The 20775-nt window shown below is 25.1% G+C and overlaps 6 protein-coding genes across 6 annotated transcripts; 1 reads left to right on the top strand and 5 right to left on the bottom strand.

The window, feature by feature from the left end:
* Positions 1-1338: 1338 nt before the first annotated feature.
* Positions 1339-2313, bottom strand: DICPUDRAFT_24393 (uncharacterized protein; the record flags this gene model as incomplete). Its single annotated transcript, XM_003286098.1, has 2 exons — positions 1339-2179; positions 2255-2313. Coding segments are annotated over 2 exons (900 nt in total), but the record flags the coding sequence as incomplete, so codon positions are not given.
* A 1584-nt stretch (positions 2314-3897) lies between these two features.
* Positions 3898-6611, bottom strand: DICPUDRAFT_87022 (uncharacterized protein; the record flags this gene model as incomplete). Its single annotated transcript, XM_003286097.1, has 4 exons — positions 3898-4814; positions 4901-5218; positions 5414-6169; positions 6221-6611. 4 exons carry the CDS (start codon positions 6609-6611, stop codon positions 3898-3900), a joined length of 2382 nt encoding a protein of 793 aa, XP_003286145.1.
* Positions 6612-6943: 332 nt separating this feature from the next.
* On the bottom strand, positions 6944-7909 carry DICPUDRAFT_77048 (uncharacterized protein; the record flags this gene model as incomplete). The annotated part of the gene is made up of 1 exon (XM_003286096.1): positions 6944-7909. One exon carries the CDS (start codon positions 7907-7909, stop codon positions 6944-6946), a length of 966 nt encoding a protein of 321 aa, XP_003286144.1.
* A 438-nt stretch (positions 7910-8347) lies between these two features.
* On the top strand, positions 8348-15279 carry TagA (uncharacterized protein; the record flags this gene model as incomplete). The annotated part of the gene is made up of 6 exons (XM_003286110.1): positions 8348-8630; positions 8724-8812; positions 8888-9113; positions 9256-9555; positions 10298-13827; positions 13900-15279. The coding sequence occupies 6 exons, from the start codon at positions 8348-8350 to the stop codon at positions 15277-15279; spliced, it is 5808 nt and encodes a 1935-aa protein (XP_003286158.1).
* A 171-nt stretch (positions 15280-15450) lies between these two features.
* Positions 15451-19145, bottom strand: DICPUDRAFT_46595 (uncharacterized protein). Its single transcript, XM_003286095.1, has 5 exons — positions 18763-19145; positions 17896-18678; positions 16623-17833; positions 15783-16544; positions 15451-15714 (listed from the first exon to the last, which is right to left on the bottom strand). The coding sequence occupies exons 1-5, from the start codon at positions 19051-19053 to the stop codon at positions 15471-15473; spliced, it is 3291 nt and encodes a 1096-aa protein (XP_003286143.1). The 5' UTR covers positions 19054-19145; the 3' UTR covers positions 15451-15470.
* A 210-nt stretch (positions 19146-19355) lies between these two features.
* On the bottom strand, positions 19356-20345 carry DICPUDRAFT_150094 (uncharacterized protein; the record flags this gene model as incomplete). The annotated part of the gene is made up of 1 exon (XM_003286094.1): positions 19356-20345. The coding sequence occupies one exon, from the start codon at positions 20343-20345 to the stop codon at positions 19356-19358; it is 990 nt and encodes a 329-aa protein (XP_003286142.1).
* Positions 20346-20775: the final 430 nt, after the last annotated feature.

Genomic DNA, 20775 nt, shown 5'->3' with positions numbered 1-20775 from the left:
AATTAACACAAAAAAAATAAAGCTAAACAAAAAAAAAACAAATGAAAACAATAACAATTATAAATTACATAATAATAGTGCCATAATAAAATTTCCCATTCTGAAAATAATCTTAGATTTAATTATTATATATTTAAAAAATACAAACATGAAAAACTTAAATTTTCAATAAATACAAGTATTATTGCAATAAAATTTAAAAATAACAATATTGAAATTATGGAAAGAAATAACAATTATTAATGTAAATTTTAAATTTTTGTGCCCCCCTATGTAACAAACACCAATAAAATATTTATTTTTATTTTTTTAAAATTAATTTAATTTTTTTAATTTTTTTTTTAATTTTTTTAATTTTTTTTTTTTTTTTTTTTCATTTTTGAAAATATTTATTGTTTTATTTTTAATTTTTTTATATTAAATAATATTTTTCATAATTGTATATATAATTATAATCCATTCCAAATTAAAACTAATAATTTTTTCATTCAAAGTTTTTTTATACTTTAAATAAATTAAATAAATTTAAAATGGTAAATAAATATAATTCAAGATATAATATAATTAAATCATTATTAACTCTTTTTTTTTTTTTTTTTTTTTTTTTAAATAATTAGACAAAACATAACTGTTCCTGTGGGGATAGCTGCTCACGTGGTGATTCATGTACTTGTCCTCCAGCCAAAACTGAAAGTAAATGTAAATGGGACAATTGTAAATGCGGTTCCGATTGCAAATGTGATAGCAATTGTAAATGTGGTACCGACTCTTGCAAATGTTCAAAAAAATAAAAAGCTCCAACAATAAAATTCCTAAATAAAATTAAATATATAGTTTTTTTTGTTTATATTTCTTTTTTGTAATATATTTTTTTCCTCTTCCTATTCTCTTCTTCATCTCTATCTTCATTTTTCCTTTAAATATTATAATTATAAATAAAATATTGTAAAATTTCTTTTTTTTTTTTTTTTTCACAAACAAATTGAATATTTTTTTTAACTTTGAAAATTTACAATTTAAAAATAACAATTAAAATTATTATTTAAAGGTTGTTATATATTGAATTTATTACAAAAAAGTATTATATATTATTATTATTATGATTGTTATTATTTATTTATTTTTATTTATTTATTTATTTACTTATTTATTTTTATAATATTATTGTATTATTTTTTTTTTTTTTAATAAATTTTGATATATAGTTTTTTTTTTATATGATTTGGTTTATAATATTAATTTTAAAAATATTAATAAAGATAATAAAAATATTGATAAAAATTTAAAAAAGGACATAATTGATGATATTTTTAAATGTTCTATTGGTTTTGGTTCATTTTTCTTGATTTCTGATTTTAATCTTGAGCTATAATTTTCACTGAATACTTCAAAGTAATATGAGGCACCATTCCAACTGACGGCGACGAAAATAAAAATCATGAAAGCAGTGTGAAGCCAGAAAGATCTAATGATGAATGGAACAGTGATAACAGTACCCAAGGTATAGAATAATTGGACCAACATTAAAATTGCGACTGGACTAACATTGTAACCATGATTTTGACACCATTGATAGATTGGATGTGGTTGTTTAACAGACATCCAACGACTGCTTGTCATAATATCTTTATCGTTGGCTAATTTCTTTCTATCGACTACTTCGGTTTTAATGTAATAGAAGGTTTGCCAGAAAAAGTAAACATAAAGAGGCATCAAGAAATTTTCCTTCATTGTAAGATAACATTCTACACCACCGCATGCAGTTTCTAATGGATAAACATTTGGATACCAACGTAAACAATAAGTAACAATTGGTGGGCAAAGATGAATAAACACAGATGTTAACTTATCAACGTCATGGAATACAAGACTATTTCTCCACACTATAGTTCCCCAAGCTAATGGTCCATTGGAAAGAGCGAATACTAATTTGAAAAGATTTGGTGTAGCTTGCTCCCCTAATACATATTGGTGGCCAAAAAGATAAAACAATAATAAAATTTGACTGAGATAACAGAAATCCAACATGAAATAATGATATTTGTCTCTGTGATACATTATAAATCTAATTGCCATTAATGGGAAAATTAATATAGTATACCAAAGATACATATATTGTGGTATTCTTAATAAAACAAATTCTGAAATGAATAAGACGATTAAACCTAAAGTAAATGCGCTATAATTAAAAAAAAAAAAAAGAAAATTATTAATATACATATTTTTTTTTTTTGTTTTTGTTTTTGTAACCTACATTTTATCTAATAATCTAATAAATGGTGGTGCTTTCATATTTTCGTCCAATTCGTTCTTTTTGAGCTTAATTAATGCTTTAATTTTTTCCTTTTCATTTCTTAAATTTCTTCCTTTTTCTCTTATTTTGCCTGGATCCACAGCTTTGACAGCTCTCTTTAATCTATCTAAACGGTTATTAATAGCCATGTGTCTTTGTTGTAACATTTTAATTGCCTCTCTATTTAAAAACTTTTGGAACAAATTTAATAGAGGTAACTCCTTATTGTTGTCATTAACATCATGGTGATGGTCATGAGATGATGACAATAAATCATCGTCGATATCTGATAAAAATCCATTGCTATTGCTACCTGATATTCCAATAGAATTTGTTGGTGACGATTGTTGCCCTAATACTGGTGATTTTTGAGATAATGAATCGTCGCTTGTAACACTTAAATATGATGGTGATTTTGAAGAGTCATTACCACCAATATTTGAATCGGCACCATCAGCTGCTAATGATTGAGTTGATGATGAAGATGATGATAAATCTTTGTTTTTACTATCGCTGCTTGTGTTGTTACCCTCTTTGTTATCGCCCACTTGTTTATTTATTCTCTTTGTTCTTTTTCTGTGCTTTATATTACTATTTTTATTATTATTATTATTTTCTGCTGAACCACTTCCACTGTCACTACTATCACTGCTACTGTCTGAAATATTATATTCTAATTCGGAACTATTATCTATATATTCATAATAATCGTCCTCCTCCTCTGTAAGAACATATTTTTCATTTGATATTTCTGAAGCCAATACTTAAGAAAAAAAGTATTACATATTAATATCTTTATTTTAAATAACCGTGTGTATCTTTTCATTGTTAAAATTTGATAAACTTACCCTCCATTTTTTTTTTTTTTTTTTTTAACTTTAACAAAATTGAAATAAAAAAAATAAAAAAAAGAAAGAGAATAAGAATAAGAAAAAGAAAAAGAAAAATAAATTATAAAGATATAATAATAATTATAATTGTTATGTGAAAAATAATTTAATAATAAAAAAAAATAAAAAAAAAAGGAAATAAAATTATTTTTTAAAAATAAAAAAAATTAATTTTAAAAAAAAAAAAATAAAAAAATAAAAAAATTATAATTTTTTTTTTAAAAACACCTCCACACCAACACCAACCCACCAAAAAAATCCAAATCACAAAACCTTTTCAGCTTTGGTAAAATAATTAAAATAATTTTATATAAAATAATAAATAGTTAATATAAAAAAATTATAATTTTATTTTAATATAAATATTAAAATAAATGAAATGAAATGAAATTAATATTAATATTAATTTCATTTACAAAATATTTTCATTTTAAAAATAAAAATAATTTTTATTTTTAAAAAATGATAACCTATTCAAAAAAATCCGATAACTTTTCAAAAAAAAAAAAAAAAAAAACAAAAATAAATAAATAAACTTTAAACTTTAAAAATAATTATTTTTTATTATAATAAATTTTATTAAATTTTTTTTTTTCAAATTATTTTATTATTTTATAAAAAATATTTGGTAAGAATAAATAAATTAAAATATAATAATGATATTGTGTTGTTTTTATTATTATTGTATTATTATTGTATTATTATTATTATTATTTAATTAAGTTTAATTAAATTTTGATAGGAATTTACAGAGTAATTTAATTCATCAATTCTTTCCCAACGATGAATGCAATCTCTTAACCAAGCAAAATGAACTACTTTAATATTTGGATTTTTTAAAGCCTGTAAAACTTTAGAAGTACCCTCTTTAATAAAGATAACATGGGTAGTATTTGAATCTATTTCTTGAGAGATTGAAGCACCAAAAGATTCAGTAATTTTTGAAACTCTGGTATGACAAAGTTTGGATGGATCAATCTGTTTAGGAAAAATACCACTAAAAACAATGTTACAATCCATTAATACACTGCTTCTAATCTCTTGAATAACACTTTTAATATGTAATGAAGGATCGGTAATCTCTCTTGAAATGAATTCTGATTGCATTGCACCTAATAAACATGAAAACATATCTAAATAGGGTTGGTTTGATGATAAAAAGTTTATATTTGGTTGAGGTGGTTGTTGGGTGGGTTGTTGCTGTTGCTGATATTGCGAGCATTTAATGATTTGGTTTAGGTTACTATTGAAATTATTATTATTTAATGACTCTGTGATATTTGGGAATGGGAATGCACGTGATAGCTCTTGGAATGAAAATGGATATTGATAGATCGGTGTGAAATCTTGTACTTCCTTATTAAAATATTTAAATGTATCTAAAAGTATAAGATTATCTTGAAAGTTCCTCCAAACATCTTCACGATCATCCAATATAATTAATTGATTTATTGATTCAAATTTAAATATTTTTGGTACATTTTGTTCATTGAATACAATAAATGGTTTTTGTGAATTATTATTTTCCCTGCAAATTTTAATATTTTCAATTGATTCTATAATTTCTTTTGATATTACTTTTGAAAAAATATTTGAATGTGGATCTAAAATTGATGCAACTCTCTCGACATCTAAATTGTAATAATAATAATAAATGAAATGGTTAATATTTATAAAACATATTGTTGAAATATAGCTATATTATTTAAATACATACAGTATTTTGGGTGAAAAGAGTAAACATAAATATAGAATTGTTGTGATAGTGTTCTTAAAAATTCGATTGCATTTGGTCTTTCTTTGACATAAAATGTTTCATTGGTTTCTGGGAATGAAATTTTGTGAACTGTTTTATCTTTTAAAAAATATGATTCACCATTTGGATCTTTAGTTGAATGAATAAGTGTATGGTCAATATCAACGATTAAATGCATTTTTGGTGTTGAGGCCTTTGAGCTTTCATCTGAATCGAACCATGATCCATCTGGTTTTAAAAATGTTACAAAACTGGTTTGTTGGTTTGGTTTTATGCCAACTAATTCAAAATAATTTGTTGGTTGATTAATTTGGTTAAAGTTATTATTTACATTTGGTAGTGGTGGTGGTGGTGGTAAATGATGATGATGATTATTATTATTATGAGGTTCATTATTGTTTATTGTTGTTGTTGTTGTTGTTGTTGCTGATATTGTTATTGTTGATGATGGTTTTTTATCATCTTTTTTATTACTTGTTGATGATTTGTTTTTGGATGAGTGTTTATCTCTTGATCTTGATCTTGATTTTGATTTTCTTGATCTTCTATTTGATCTTGAACGTGATCTTGAAGAATCTGAATAACTTGTGCTTCTTGATCTTTTTGATCTAGAGTATCTTTTTCTATTTGATCTTGAGCGTGATCTTGAAGATGATGTGGAATAACTCCTTCTTCTGCTATAACTACGACTTCTGCTTCTATCTCTTCTTGAACGACTGTAACTACGACTTCTTGAGCGACTTCTACTGCCTCTTCTTGACGAGTATCTACTCCTGCTATATCTGCTGCTATACCTGCTGCTGCTATATCTTTTACTTGATCTTGATCTTGATCTACTGTCACTACTGCTTCTTGATCTTCTTCTTCTTCTACTGCTGCTCTTTTTACTACTGCTGCTATATCTATGTGATGATCTTGATCTTGATCTACTGTCACTTTTTGATCTGCTTCTACTACTGCTATAATTTCTTCTTCTTCCTGATCTGGATCTAGATCTTGATCTTGATCTATCACTACTATAGCTTCTGCTTCTCTTTTTTTCTTTAAAATTCTTATAATCTCTTAATGTTTCTTCAAAATCAAGCTCCTCTTTACGGTTTTGATCTGAACTGTAGGCCAATGGCATATATAATCTATCACCGACAATTGATGGATATGGAATTGATTCGATGGGTGTGTTATATGTTACGATTCCATTACTGCTGTTTCTTAAAACCAAACCACTGGGTGCTACCATACCATGTTCAACATAACCACTTGCATGTGGGTCCATATTATTACTGTTATTATTATTATTATTTGAATATTCAATAAGCTCGTTTTCATTTACAATTGTTTCAGAGTCAATATAAAAATAATTAGCAGTTAAATTGGTTTCAACTGCTGTTGTCGTAGTTGCTGCTGTTGATATTGATGTTTCTGTTGTTTCAATTTTGTTTTTTTCTATACAGTTTGAATTATTTAAAACTTGTTGTTCTTTTTCGATATCTCTAAATTCAATTTCTTCTTTTTCTTCTTTTTTATTATCTTCTATATTTTCTTGTATATTACTGGCTTTGGCTGTTGCTGTTGTTTTATCATCAACAATTTCCCCATCACTCATTTCTTGGTTGCCTTCATTATTTAATTCTTCTGATATATTATGGTTATCAGAAGACGATGGCGATGTCATATCTCTTTGTTATGTTAATATATTTGTCGTATTTTGAAAAAAAAAAAAAAAAAAAAAAAAAATTTGGTGGGTATTTATACAATTTATTTTTTGGTGGGTTTTTTTAATTTTTTTTTTTTAATTTTTTATTTTTGTGGTTATATATGATTTATTTTATAGTTATTTATAATTTAGAAATATGTACAATAATGAAGAATTTTTTTTTTTTTCGTTTTTTTTTTTTTTTTTTAAAAATATTTTAATTTTTTATTTTAATTTTTTTTTTTTATTTTAAAATAAAAATTTTTTTTATTTTTTTTGAAAAGGGGAAAAAAAATAGATATAGACCTTTTTTACAATCTGATTGAGGGATTTGAAATTACATCTTTTATAAACTTTATATTTTTCCAATAGTTTTTGAAGGTTGAATTTTGAAATCTCTCTAATATTCTTTGTTCATAATTTGATAAATAGGATTCAACATTTTTAAATAATGACTGTGGGCATGTAAATGCACAAATTCTGACAATTGATTGCACTTTTAAAATATCTATTGGTAAAAACTGATTGATTGGTTCTTCTAATTGAACTTGAATTTTTATTAATTCATCACCACCTAAATTATTATTTTCCCAATCTTTATTTAATTGATCAATGTTGATTGTATTATTATTAAGATTTTCATTTAAACTGATACAATTTTGAAAATAACCACTGTTGCAATAAATAATTGGATATTCACACAACCATCCTGAAATAATTGGGTAGTAATTTTTATTTAGTTCTAAAATATCATTGTGGTTATTTAATTTAATTGATGTGTTATTATTATTATTATTATTTATTACTGAGATTAAATTATTTAATAGTTTAATATGATATTGTGAGTTATTACAAAGTTGTGGATTTTCGTTTGATGGTGAAACATCGATAAATAAATAGTTTGAAAATGAAGTGGATTGGTCTTGAATAGCTCTTTCATTTAGTTTTGCTTTGTTTACTAAAAAGAATAGGAAATCATCTAAAAATATTATTTGTATATCTGTTAAATTTGGTAAACATTTAACCAGTTCAGATTTTGATTTGAGATATTCCAAAAACTCTACTAAATCTTCCCACTCCGGTACCATATAGTCGATTAAAACTGAGCTTCTAACACCATTACATAAAATAATAATATCATGGAATAGTTGCACCCAACTATTTGATTGATTAAAGCAACTCCATTCTTTCTTGAACCTTCTCTCTGAACCATCAAAAATAACATTACATTTTTTAAATTCTTTTGGTGACAATAAAGTTTTAATAATATCACTCATAGTTTATTACTATTATTACTATTGTTTAATTATTTTTTTGTTTATTATTGTAATATTTAAATATTTAAATATAAAAATGAAAAAAAAAAAAAAAAAAAAAATTATTTTGAAAATTATTTTTAAAAAATATTTTTATAAAAAAAAAAAAAAAAAGAAAAATATTATTTATTTTATATTTACAAATATAGTTTGAATATCATTGTTTGGGGATTATTTATTTTTCATTATTTATTTTGTATAATTGGGTATATAAATTCCAAAAAAATCATAAAATTTTCTTAATTTTTTTTAAAATTTTTTTATTTCAATTTTTTAATTAATTTTTTTTTTTTTTTATAATTTTTTTTTTTTTTTAATTAAATCAAATTTTTATTTTCAAATTTTTATTTATATTTTTTTATTTTTTTCCTTTGTATTTTTAGATATAGATTGTATAAAATGTCTCAACCAACTGCTGCAGACAAAATTGTTTTAGAAAAAAGTAGCAATACTTCTGGTTTAGAAGTCGAATTACATCCATTGGTTTTAATTAATATTAGTGATCATTTCACTCGTCAAAAAGTTGAAAACAATTATTCAAATACTAGAGTTATTGGTGTAATTCTTGGTCTTCAAAATGGTAGAAATGTAGAAATTTGTAACTCTTTTGAATTAGTTAATACAGAAGTTGAAAAGGTTTTGGTTTTAGATACCGCATATTTAAAGAAAAAGTATGAACAATGTAAGTAGTGAAAATAAATTAAAAAAAATAAAAAATAAAAAAAAAAACTGTGGTATATTAACAGAAATCATTATAATTTATTCAAAAAAATAGTCAAAAAAGTTTTCCCAAATTACGATTTATTGGGTTGGTACTCCACAGGTTCTGAAGTTTCAAAAGATGATATTTTACTTCACAAACAAGTATGTTTTAATTTTAGCAATAACCATTACATTACCACCAAACATAAACACATATTAATCATATTTATTTTTTAGATTTTAGAGTTTAATGAAAGTCCTCTATATTTAATGTTAGATACAGTTGCATCAAAAAATAAAGATCTTCCAGTATATATTTATGAATCAGAATTACACATGGTTGGTGACGAACCAACTACAATTTTTGTTAAAACTCCATTTAAAATTCAAACTGGTGAAGCTGAAAGAATTGGTGTTAATCACATTGCCAAAGTTACACCATCAGGTAGCGAAGGTTCAGGTTGTATGTATATAGAATAAATAAAACAACAATAAAATAACAATAACAGCAACACTAGCAGCAGTAGCTACAACAATAGCAATATAATAACAAATAATAGTATAAAAATACAATTAGGTATTAATTTTCATTTATTTTTTTATAGTAACAACTCATTTATTAAGTATGCACAATGCAATTTCAATGTTGAATATCCGTGTTAAAGCCCTCAGCGATTATTTACAAGCAGTTAAAGAAAAGAGATTACCATATGAACATGGTATTTTAAGAAAAGTTAAATCATTATGTAATCAATTACCAACCATTGATACCCACGACTTTAAGAGATCCTATTTACAAGAGTACAATGATGTTTTATTAGTTACATATCTTGCTTCAATTACCAAAACCTCAGCTTCACTTAATGATACAATCGATAAATATTTAGTATCACACGAAAAACAAGGTAAAAGAAGATTTTACCAATAAATAAATAATTTAAATACTTTTATAAAATAAAAAAATAAAAAAAATAAAATTAAAATTAAAATCAAAATCAAACACACCCTGCTTTATAAAAATCATTTTTAAAAAATCTTGGAAACCGACAGTGGTAATGTGCAATGTATGTTGGTGTGCAACAATTTTAAATTTTAAACTTTTTTTTATTTGTGTAAAACGTTTTACTAAATTTTATTTTAAAATTTTAAAATTTTAAAATATTTTAATTTTATTTTTTAAATATTTATACAGGTTTTTGGTTCAATTATTTTAAAAAACTAAAAAATAAAAAAAACCATATTTCGTAAAGGGTCCCAAGATATTTATAAAATTTTTTATTAACTGATTTTTTTTTTTTTTTTTTTTTTAAAATAATTATTTTATTTTTGTTGCAAAAAAAAAAAAAAAGAAAAAAGGAAGTAATTTTTTTATTTTCATACTTTAGAAAAGATATAAATCATTTATTTTTTTTTTATCCCAAAAAAAAAAAATGAAATTAAATAAATTTATTATTGTATTTTCAATAATATTTTTATTATATATATTTTCAATAAATGCAACAATAAATAATAATAATATAAAAAATTATTTATTAAATAAAAATAGAAATTCAAAATATATTCACTTTCATGAAGAAATAATAGAAACTTCAACTATAAAAAATAAAATTTTTAATAATAATAATAATAAAGAAAATATTTATTTAGTTCACTTAGAAGGTCCAATTAAAAAATCAACCTATCTTCAATTAAATGAAATTTTAAAAACAAAACATAATGGTGAAATTATCCATTATATTCCAGATAATAGTTATTTAGTTTCAATCGTCGAAGGAAATAATCACAACTCAATTAATGAAATTAAAAAGAGTATTCCATCAGTACAATGGACAAAGCCATTAGAGCCAAGATTAAAGCAATCCCCTCTTTTTAAATTAATTACAAGTAAATCAGATATCATCCAATTAAAAGTATATTACCATGTATCGAAAAATGAAGATTATAACCAAATTTCAAATAAATTACAACAGGAATTAAATAGTGCAGTTAAAATTTCATCCTCTTCATCCAATGTTTTAGTTTCAGATATATTAAAATCAACAGATAATAATTCAATAATAATTTTATTAAATTTAAATAATATCAACAATGATCATATAGTCGAAAACATTATTTATAAATTATCAACTCAATCACTTGTTTATTGGATCGAACCAATTTCTAAACAAACAAAGAATCATCCAAGTAATATAAATTCACATTATTCAATTCAAAATGGTAAAGCTTCAGTTCAATCAACTCCTCTTTGGGACTTGGGTTTAAAAGGTGATGGCGAAATCATTGGTTGCGCTGATACCGGTATCGATGTTGATCATTGTTTTTTTTATGATACTAATCCAATCGGTCCAAATCATAGAAAGGTTATTTCATACACACAAATTGATGGCGCAGGTGATACAGGTGATAGCCAAAATGGTCATGGTACCCATATCGTTGGTACAATTTTAGGATCTCTTCCAGATGGTTCAGCTCAAGCAATTGCTGGTTATGTCGGTGGTTCACCAAATTCAAAAGTTTCTTTCATCGATTTACAAGCAAGCGCTAATGCTGACAGTGGTCTATCTATTCCATCAAATATTACAAAAATTTATGAACAAACCTATGGTACAAATGCTAAAATTCATTGCGATGCTTGGAACTCAAATATTGGCCCATTTTATACCTCAGTTACTTCAGCAATCGATCAATTCCAATATGAACATTTGGATTTTCTTGTTATTAGATCATCAGGTAATAGTAACAATTTTGGGTACTCTTCAGTATATTCCTTATCTCAAGAATCAACATCTAAAAATTCATTAGTAGTTGGCAGTTATAACCAACCATCATCAATTTTTACAGCTTCTCTAGACTACTGGGATTTCGATTCAATTTATAATAGTGTTTATAACAAAGTTTGTAATTTAGGTCAATCAGTTTACGATTTATCTTGCAGTGATTTACAAGCAAATCCAGCAGATATTCAAACTGAATGTTGTGGTGGTAGTGTAGCTTTACAACAATTATGTTGCAAAACTTATCTTGCTACTCAATACTCCACCAATACATCAATTTATGAAGAGTTTTATCCAAGCGTTTTTAGTGGTATTGGACCAACCTCTGATGGTCGTTTAAAGCCAGATCTTCTTGCACCAGGTTCTCCAGTAATTTCATCCCGTGCTTTTAATCCATCAACTCCAGATCATTGTGACCCAATTTCTGGAACTAATCCATCACTTTTAGCCATGGAAGGTTCCAGCCAGGCTGCTGCTGTTATGACTGCTGCTGCTTCATTAGTTCGTCAATATTATAGAGAGGGATATTTTGTTAATGGTGTTAAGGATGATGAAAAAGGTTTTGCCCCATCTGCCGCATTAGTTAAAGCAACTCTTATTAATACTGCCGATTTTATTTCAACATCAATTGACAATATTTATGCACAAGGTTTTGGTAGTGTTTCACTCTCAAAGCTTTTTAATCAAACTTCTAGCAGTACTGTTAAAACTTTTTTAAATATTCCATCATCAATTAATGGTACAGACCCAATCATTAACACCAATGATACTTTTTCATATTGTCTTACTCTCAGCGAACCAAGTGATATCGATATTACATTAGTTTGGACCGATCCACCAGCTTCACCATTGTCAGCAAAAACCTTAGTTAATAATTTAGATCTTGTTTTGTTACAATTTATAAACGGTGGTAATGTTACTCAATTAAATGGTAATGGATTTGCAGATTTAGAGTTTGATGACAGCAATAATGTTGAAATAATTCGTATTAAACAAGCTCCAGCTGGTCGTTATGATATTATTGTTGTTGGTGCAAATATTGTAGTTCCAGATCAAACATTCGCTCTTGTAATTAGAACTACTGGTGAAAAAGGTATGGAGGAATCTTATTGTTCAGAATGTTTTTATGATCCAGATAATAATCCAGAGCAATTTTGTTTAATTGAAAATGGTGTTGGTACTCAAGTATGTGGGGAAGATAATCTTTTAACCAAATGTAAAATATATGCATGTGACACCGGCTATGTATACGATAATGGTATTACAAAGAAATGTATTACAACATTGGCATTGACACTTTATAATATAGTTTTATTGGCTGTTTTTGGTATTATTATTGTTACTGTTGTTATCTTTATTTTATTATGTTATAAATCAAAATCATTAGATCAAGAAAAATATAGAATGATGAAAAAAGATGACGACTTTAATGGTGGTAAGAGTTTGGGTGGAAAATCTTCAAGTGCAAACAGTGGCGATTCAAATAAAGATGGAAATACTAAGAATGGTTCAATTGAATTGGGTCAAGTTGATGAAGATGGTAATGGTCAAGGTAACAATCATACACCAGGTGGATATGAAGATTCATACGAACCACCAGTCTATGATGAAGATGGTAGATTAATTTCAGGTCAAGAAATCGAAATTTCAATTCTAGAGGTTATTTCTTTAGGTAAACCAGAGTCACATATCCTTGGTGCTGCCTTGATCTTATCATTTGTCGATATTGCTTTAGGTCTTGCTATTCCGTTGGTTGCTGCTAATATTTTCGATATTCTCTATTCAGACAGTGGCGAAAAGATTTCAACAACCATTCTTACATTCGCTCTCATTATCATTGGTATGATTGTTGTCCAATTCTTATATGGTATTCTTTTAGCTTTAGCAGGTCATAAAATCATCGCTCGTTTACGTAATGAAATGTTCAAAAGTTTAATGAAACAAGATATGGCATTCTTCAATGAAAGAAAGACTGGTGAATTAATGAGTCGTTTAGCAAGTGATGTATCTTCCGTTCGTTCAATTATTTCCGATAGTATTCCAAATATGATTACTCAAATTGCAACTATTGGTGGTACTTTAATTATGTTATTTATTATCTCATGGAAGTTATCTTTAGTAGTTTTATGTCCATTACCAATTCTCTTGGTTTTCTCTAAATTCTATGGTGGTTATATCGAAGTTATTTCAGTTAAAGTACAAGATGCCTTAGCTGATGCTGCTACCCATGCCGCCGAAACTCTTTTTAATATGAAAACTGTTAGATGGTTCTCATCCGAAGAAAAAGAAGTAGCAAAGTTCTCAGTTTTAATTAATATTTCTTATAAAATTGCATTAAAAATGACAATTTGGAATGGTATTTATAGTTCAACTTCTGGTATTTTCGAACAGTTATCAGTATTTGTAAGTTTCAAATTAAATTATTTCTTTTTTAATATGTATTATTTAACTAACTATAATATTTATTTATATTAGATTTTATTATGGTATGGATCCTCATTGGTTAGAAATGGTGATTTAACTCCATCAATGTTAATTGCTTTCAATCTATTCTTACCATTTATCACATCAGCAGTAACACACGTAGCAACATTATATACAACTTATAAATCATACAAAGGTTCAAGTTATAGATTTTTTGAAATTATGCAAAGAGTTCCAGAAATTCAACAAGAGGGCGGTATTCAAAGAAATTCAGTTCAAGGTATTGTTGAATTTAAAAATGTTGGTTTTACATATTCATCAAACCCAAGCCAACCAATTTTAGACAACGTTGACATTCAATTTAATCCAGGTTCTATTACAGCTTTAATTGGTCCATCTGGTGGTGGTAAATCAACAATGCTTTCATTAATTGGTAGATTATATAATATTAGTGGTGGTGCAATTACTTTGGATGGCACAGATATTAAAGAATTCAATGTTGCAAATCTTCATCAGCATATCTCAATTGTAAATCAAGAGCCATCTTTATTCTCTGGTACTATTGCCGAAAATATTATGTATGGTAAGGCAAATGCTACTAGAGATGAAGTTATTACTGCATGTAAACAAGCTAATGCACACGACTTTATTATGGCAATGCCCGAAAAATACGATACATTAATTGGAGAGAGAGGCACATCACTCTCGGGTGGTCAAAAACAGCGTATAGCTATTGCTCGTACCATTATTAAAAACCCAACTGTATTACTTTTAGATGAAGCAACCTCAGAATTAGATGTAGAAAGTGAAAGACTTGTTCAAGAGGCTATTGATCGTTTGGTTGTAGGTCGTACTGTAATTATTGTAGCACATCGTTTAACCACTATTTTAACCGCTGATATTATTGCTGTTGTAACTGAAGGTGGTATTACTGAAAAGGGTACTCCAGAAGAATTATTAGCTAAAAAAGGCATGTTTTATGACTTTGTTCAAATTCAATACGGTAAACAAGGTGAAGATATTGAAATTCAGTTACCAACTAGAGATAAATCGAATAGAACAACAGAAAAATTACGTCAACGTAGTGAAACCATTAAACAAATCGCTAAAGGAAAAAGAGATTCAGTTATGCCATATCCAAAAGGTAAAAATATTCAAGATTATGAAGATGATTATGAAGATGATAGACCCTCTGGAAGTAGTCAACATAGACCACCTTCAACACCAATGTGGAGAAGAGGTAAAAAGGGTGATGGTAAACAAAATCAAAGCTTGTTATTGGTCCGTAACTCAACTCAACATAGAGGGGGCGGATGGCAAAAAGGAAATGTCGATGATAAACTTCAAAGAGTTTTGCAAAAATCAAGAAAGAAGGGTTTCTACAATAATCAAGAGAACAAAGATATTAAAGCAGCTCTTGTATTATATTAATATTATTACAACTACAATAATATAAATATACATACATTTATATAAAAATCAAAATATATATTATATAATTAAAAATAAATTATTAAAATTTATGTGTACTTTTTACTAAAATTATATAAATCGTTTATTTTAAATATTTATAAAATAAATTTTAAATGTTTAATCTTTTTTAATTTTAATTAAAATTTTATTTAGTTTGAAATTTCATTTTTTGAAAGCTCTAAAAGTCTTGTGATCCAGATTTCAAAATCTCTCTTTTTTTCTGGTTGATTATTAAATTCATTTATTTTTGAATTATAATAGCTTTCGATTAATAAACGTAAATTGGCTTGAGCAAGTTCTTTTGGGAAACCTGATGCGATTACTTTGAAGAAATCTGTATCTCTAATACAATAATCTAATTGAATATCTGATTTTGATTTTTCAGAAAATACTCTGTAAAATAAATAGGGATTTATTAGTATACAAATACTTTAACAAATGTTTATATTATTTTTACTTACGTTTCTTTTTCTAAAGAAATTTTTAAAATATTTAAAAGGTAATTGTCACTATCAGATTTAGATAATAATAAATTTGATTCTAAAATGATATCGATGCAAGATAAATAAATTTCTAAAGGATTTTCATATTCGGATATCTGTTTTAAAATATCTTTAATGAGATCAGAAGCTGTGTAGACTTGTTTGGCATTTGGGAAAAAGTACTTTTGGGTTTTAATCAAAGTTAAATTTTGATTGATGATATTTAATTGATTTTGTTGGGTTGGTTGTAATTGACCACTTGAAGAAGCTAATAAGGCGATTTTAGCAGCACTGAGATAATTTTTCTTTTCCTTTAATGGGTTTTCAAATGATCCTGATAATTGGTTTGCTTTACCATACAAAATTTCTGAGGATTTTGAATAGTTTTTCATTCTAATTGCATGAATCCATGATAAATCAGAGTATTGTTGAAGGAATAAAGCTAAACTGTCATTAAATTCGGATGGAAGTTGTAAAATTTCGCTCTTTAAATCTTTATCTAACATATATTGATAAATTTTTGAAAGTGATGTATTCATGGCTTCAAACTTCTTTAGACAATCTGTAACCTGTTTAATTTGAATATCTCTATTATTAACATCTGCAATATATACATCAATATAGCTTTGATAATCATCAAATTGATTTGCTAATTTGATTGCTTCATCAAATTTACCAAATAAAATAAATGGTTCAATAATTCTTGTTTTCATTTGATTAAATTGATCATTTTGATTAATCCTATAAAAAATTAAAAATAAAACATTAATATTTGATTAATTTATATTTATATTGATTCTAGTTTTAGAAGATACTTACTTTAATGAATATAAATATTTTTCGGTAATTTTAAATAATAAATTATAAAATAAATTATCAATATCTGAAATACCCAAATCTTTTTTATAAATTATTAAAGTTGCAGAGTTTTGCTTAAATTCAGATTGGATGAATGAGACCAGATTTGAAATTAATTGGAACATTAAAGTTTGAGCTGTTATTTTATTTGGTTGGGAGATAATTGGTAAATTTAAAAATTCAACTGGAATGATTTCGATGGCCTTATAAAATATTTCAGAACCTTCTAAAAGATTACGAACTTTTTGTGATGTTGGTTTTTGCAATGGCTCTTGTAATTTTGAAACGATACTGATGAGAATTTGATCGATACCACTAACATAGCTATAAAAGATTTCATGGATATTCATGCCCATATTGCTCCAATTTGGATTTAATTCTTTAACTAGGTCTTGAATTAATTGTGGTAAAATAGATGGTTTTGAAATTTGATGATTTTGATAATCTCTCAATTCGATAGCTAAACGAACTAAAACTTCATTCTTTCTGAGAGATTCTTTAGTTTCGTTATTTAACGATCTTTCCAAGTTATTTTCAGAGATACATTTTAAAAAGAATGCATAACGTTTTTTTTTATCTTCTAATTGTTGCTTTAATTGAACGGACATGTCAGTACCTAAATTACAAAGCATTTTAGTTCCATCATCAGCCCAAAATCTACTTGATGGTTGTTGATCAACAATAAATATAGAAACTTGTTGAATGATTTGGTTTAAATCTTGATATGATTTAAATTGTTTGAAAAATTGTTCAGCTTTATCAAATTGTTTCAATGAAATTAAGTTCATCCATTTTAATACATTGTTTCTTTTAGCAAAAATCATCTCTTCATTTTGTGGGATATCAAATAATATGGTTGGTACTGTGGCAGTATCTGTATCCATTGAAATTAACATTGGTGGTGTTGATGAACCTGATGGTGATGATGATTGAATTTGACCAGAGTTAAATAAATTTACTTTCATAATACCTTTTTCTGAAAAGAAATAAAATTGATTCTTAAAGAAGCCACTAAATGCAATATCTTGATTTTGGAATTTTATTAAACCTGATGTAATATTGCTTTGTGAAAATTGATTTCTTAAATAATAAAAAATACAATCATTCCAAACTAAAAAGTATTTAATTGAATCTGTTGAAAAATTTGGTTCAGTTGGTTTTAATCCACCACTCTAAAAATTAAATATTAGTAAATTAATAAAATAAAATTTTAATATTATATTTGATTACTTACTGAAATTTGTTTATTTGATACAAAATTATCAATTCTTTTAGATTTAAAAATTTGTTCATTTTGAATTTCAACTTGGAATAAATAATAATTTACATGGCTGTGTGAAGAAGAAGAAGTTTCATAGAGTATAATATTTACGATTTCTACTTGGTCTTTATTTTGATCTTGAACCGTTTCTATATACATTTGATGGAATCTGATATCAGGAACATCTTGGAATTGTTTTTGAATTTCCTTATGAATTAAATAGTCTAATACCACTGCCTCTGTACCATTGTTTGCAATTTCATATTTTAATAAAGATCCTTCAGTTAAAACATAAATAAATTTGCTATTAATTACAGTGTTGTTAGTTCCTGACATAAAAGATTGTTGTTGGGATGATGATTGTAAATTATTAACTGATGAAACTGAAATTACTGGAAGTTGTCTTGAAAGATATAAATAGCTAAACATTCCTTGTGGTTTATTGATTTTCTTTGATGTTAATTGATTATTATTTTTGATTGATACTAAATAAATTGATCCCAATGAATTACCGACAATTACACCTGGATTGCATTCTGTAATATAAATATTAAAATTATTTCCACTTGGACTATCTAATGGTAAATCTTGAGATACATTTGGTCTTGATGAGTTTCCCCAATATCTAATAAATCCTGTAATTGGTGAACAAATAAATACTGTAAATCTATCACTTGATATTTTATTTTTATAAACAACGATATGATTTCTTTTAATATTTTCTAATAATTCAATTTTATCACAATACTCTGGTCTCTATATTAGATGAAGAAAAAAAAAATATAAGTAAAGATTTTTTTATTATCATTATTGTTAATTATTATTGTTATTATTACTTACGTCGATTGACCAAATATATAAATTTTTATCAAAAATTATAAAACAACTACCATCATTATTTAATGAACCAGATAAATTTAATTTTGAAATTGGTTTGCCTGTTTCATTTATAGTTTGTGCAAGAATGAATGGTAAATCGAATGTTGGTGTTAAATTGTATTCTTGTTTTTTAAAATTGGTTAATCCGGCACCATCAAATATTGAAGATTTTATTGTGTTATTATTGTTATTATTAAATGATTGTTGTTGAGATGATTCATTTATCTTTTTTTTTGTTTTTTGATAATACATTTTATTATCTCTGAGTTATCTAAAATGAAATGACAATTTAAATAAATTAATGAAAGAAAAAAAAAAAAATTTAGAAAATGAAACTTTCGAACAAAAATAAAAAAAAAAATGAAAAAAAATAAAATTTTTTTTTTTCAAAATTTTTTTTTTTTACAAAATTAAATTTTTTAGTTTTTTTTAATGCACGCGATGTGTTAAATTACCTAAACTTTAATTGAATTTAATCAATTAATAAAAATATGATTAAATTTTCTTTATTTTTTTTTTTTTTTTATATAAATTTAAAATTAAATTATAGTAATTTAATTTGGTTTGATAAAGCCAATAATGTGGTTTCTAATTTCATTTACTCTCCAGACATCTAAAAATTTATTTGTTTTTGGACCGTTACTACAATTTCCTAAGCAGCAACATTTAATGGAGCATCCTTTATTAAATCTTCTACATCCACATAATTTAATTGAACATTTCTCTAATGTAGAGTTTTTTAAACTACGGCAAGTACAACTTTTGGGAGTTTTTGTATATCTTCCATTACTTCTTGATTGTGGTGGGGTCATTTTCACTTTATGATTTTCGAAAATTGTGGATGGGTTGGTATTTCTTTTATTTTCTAAATCACTTTGATCTTTATTAGAGATCAAATCGTTACTGGTATTATCATCTTTATTATCGTTGCTAATATTATTATCATTGTTTCCGATATTTAAAATAAAATTACAATCATCATTTTCAAAAATTGTGGGAGTTGAGGTTGTTGAAGTTTTAGTTATATAATCATCTTCAGATAATAATAAAGGTGAAAAGGGTAATGTAGGTGATGATATTAAATGTTGATTTTGATTAATAATAGTTGTTGACTCTATTATTGGTACTAATGGTACTAATGGTACTAATGGTAAATTGGGTGAAGATAGCTGTGAATCATCAATGGAATTTTCTTGTTGATGAATATTATCTAATTGATTTATTGGGGTATTAAAAAATGAAGGTGTTGTGGGTGGAGATATAAATTCTGGTACATGTGATAATAAATTATAATCATCGATATTTTCAATATTATTATTATTATTTATATATCCTTCCCACACATTTTTTTGGTTTAATTCGGTATCTTGATATATGTTATGATTTGAAAAAAAATTTGAATAAAGATCATTATTTTTTTCTATACTATTATCAATATTATTATTATTTTCACTATTATCATATTCATCATCTAAAAAATTTATACTATTATAGTTTTCAAAAGAGTTGTTTAAACTATTATTATTATCATAAAATGAATCCATTTAAAATAAATTATTTTTTTAATTTTGTAATATCTGATTATTTTATTAATTATTGTTATTTCTATTAGATAAAGCTTTAACCAAATAAATTACAAATTTATAATAAAATTATTTTGAAAAATAAAAAATTTTAAATAATTATATTTATTTTTAAATTATTTATATTTTTAAAAAAATTTAATTTCATAAAAAAACATATGTTTAAACCCTGACGCCCCACTTAAAAATTCTTCAATATTGGAACCTCTATTTTTTATGATTATATATCTTATAAACAATAATTATATAAATCATTAATCTCATTTATTTATTTTTTTTTTTTTTTTTTTAATGGTAAAATAAAAGATTTTTTTTTTTTTTTAAATTGATTTATTTTTTATTATAATAGTAATGTTACAAAAAAATAAATATAGTTTTACATATTAAATCG

This window comes from Dictyostelium purpureum, assembly GCF_000190715.1.
Source record: "Dictyostelium purpureum unplaced genomic scaffold DICPUscaffold_62, whole genome shotgun sequence".
In the NCBI taxonomy this organism is placed as follows: domain Eukaryota; phylum Evosea; class Eumycetozoa; order Dictyosteliales; family Dictyosteliaceae; genus Dictyostelium; species Dictyostelium purpureum.
The sequence above is the reverse complement of the archived record's forward strand: the minus strand, read 5'-3'. Positions and strand labels throughout refer to the sequence as shown.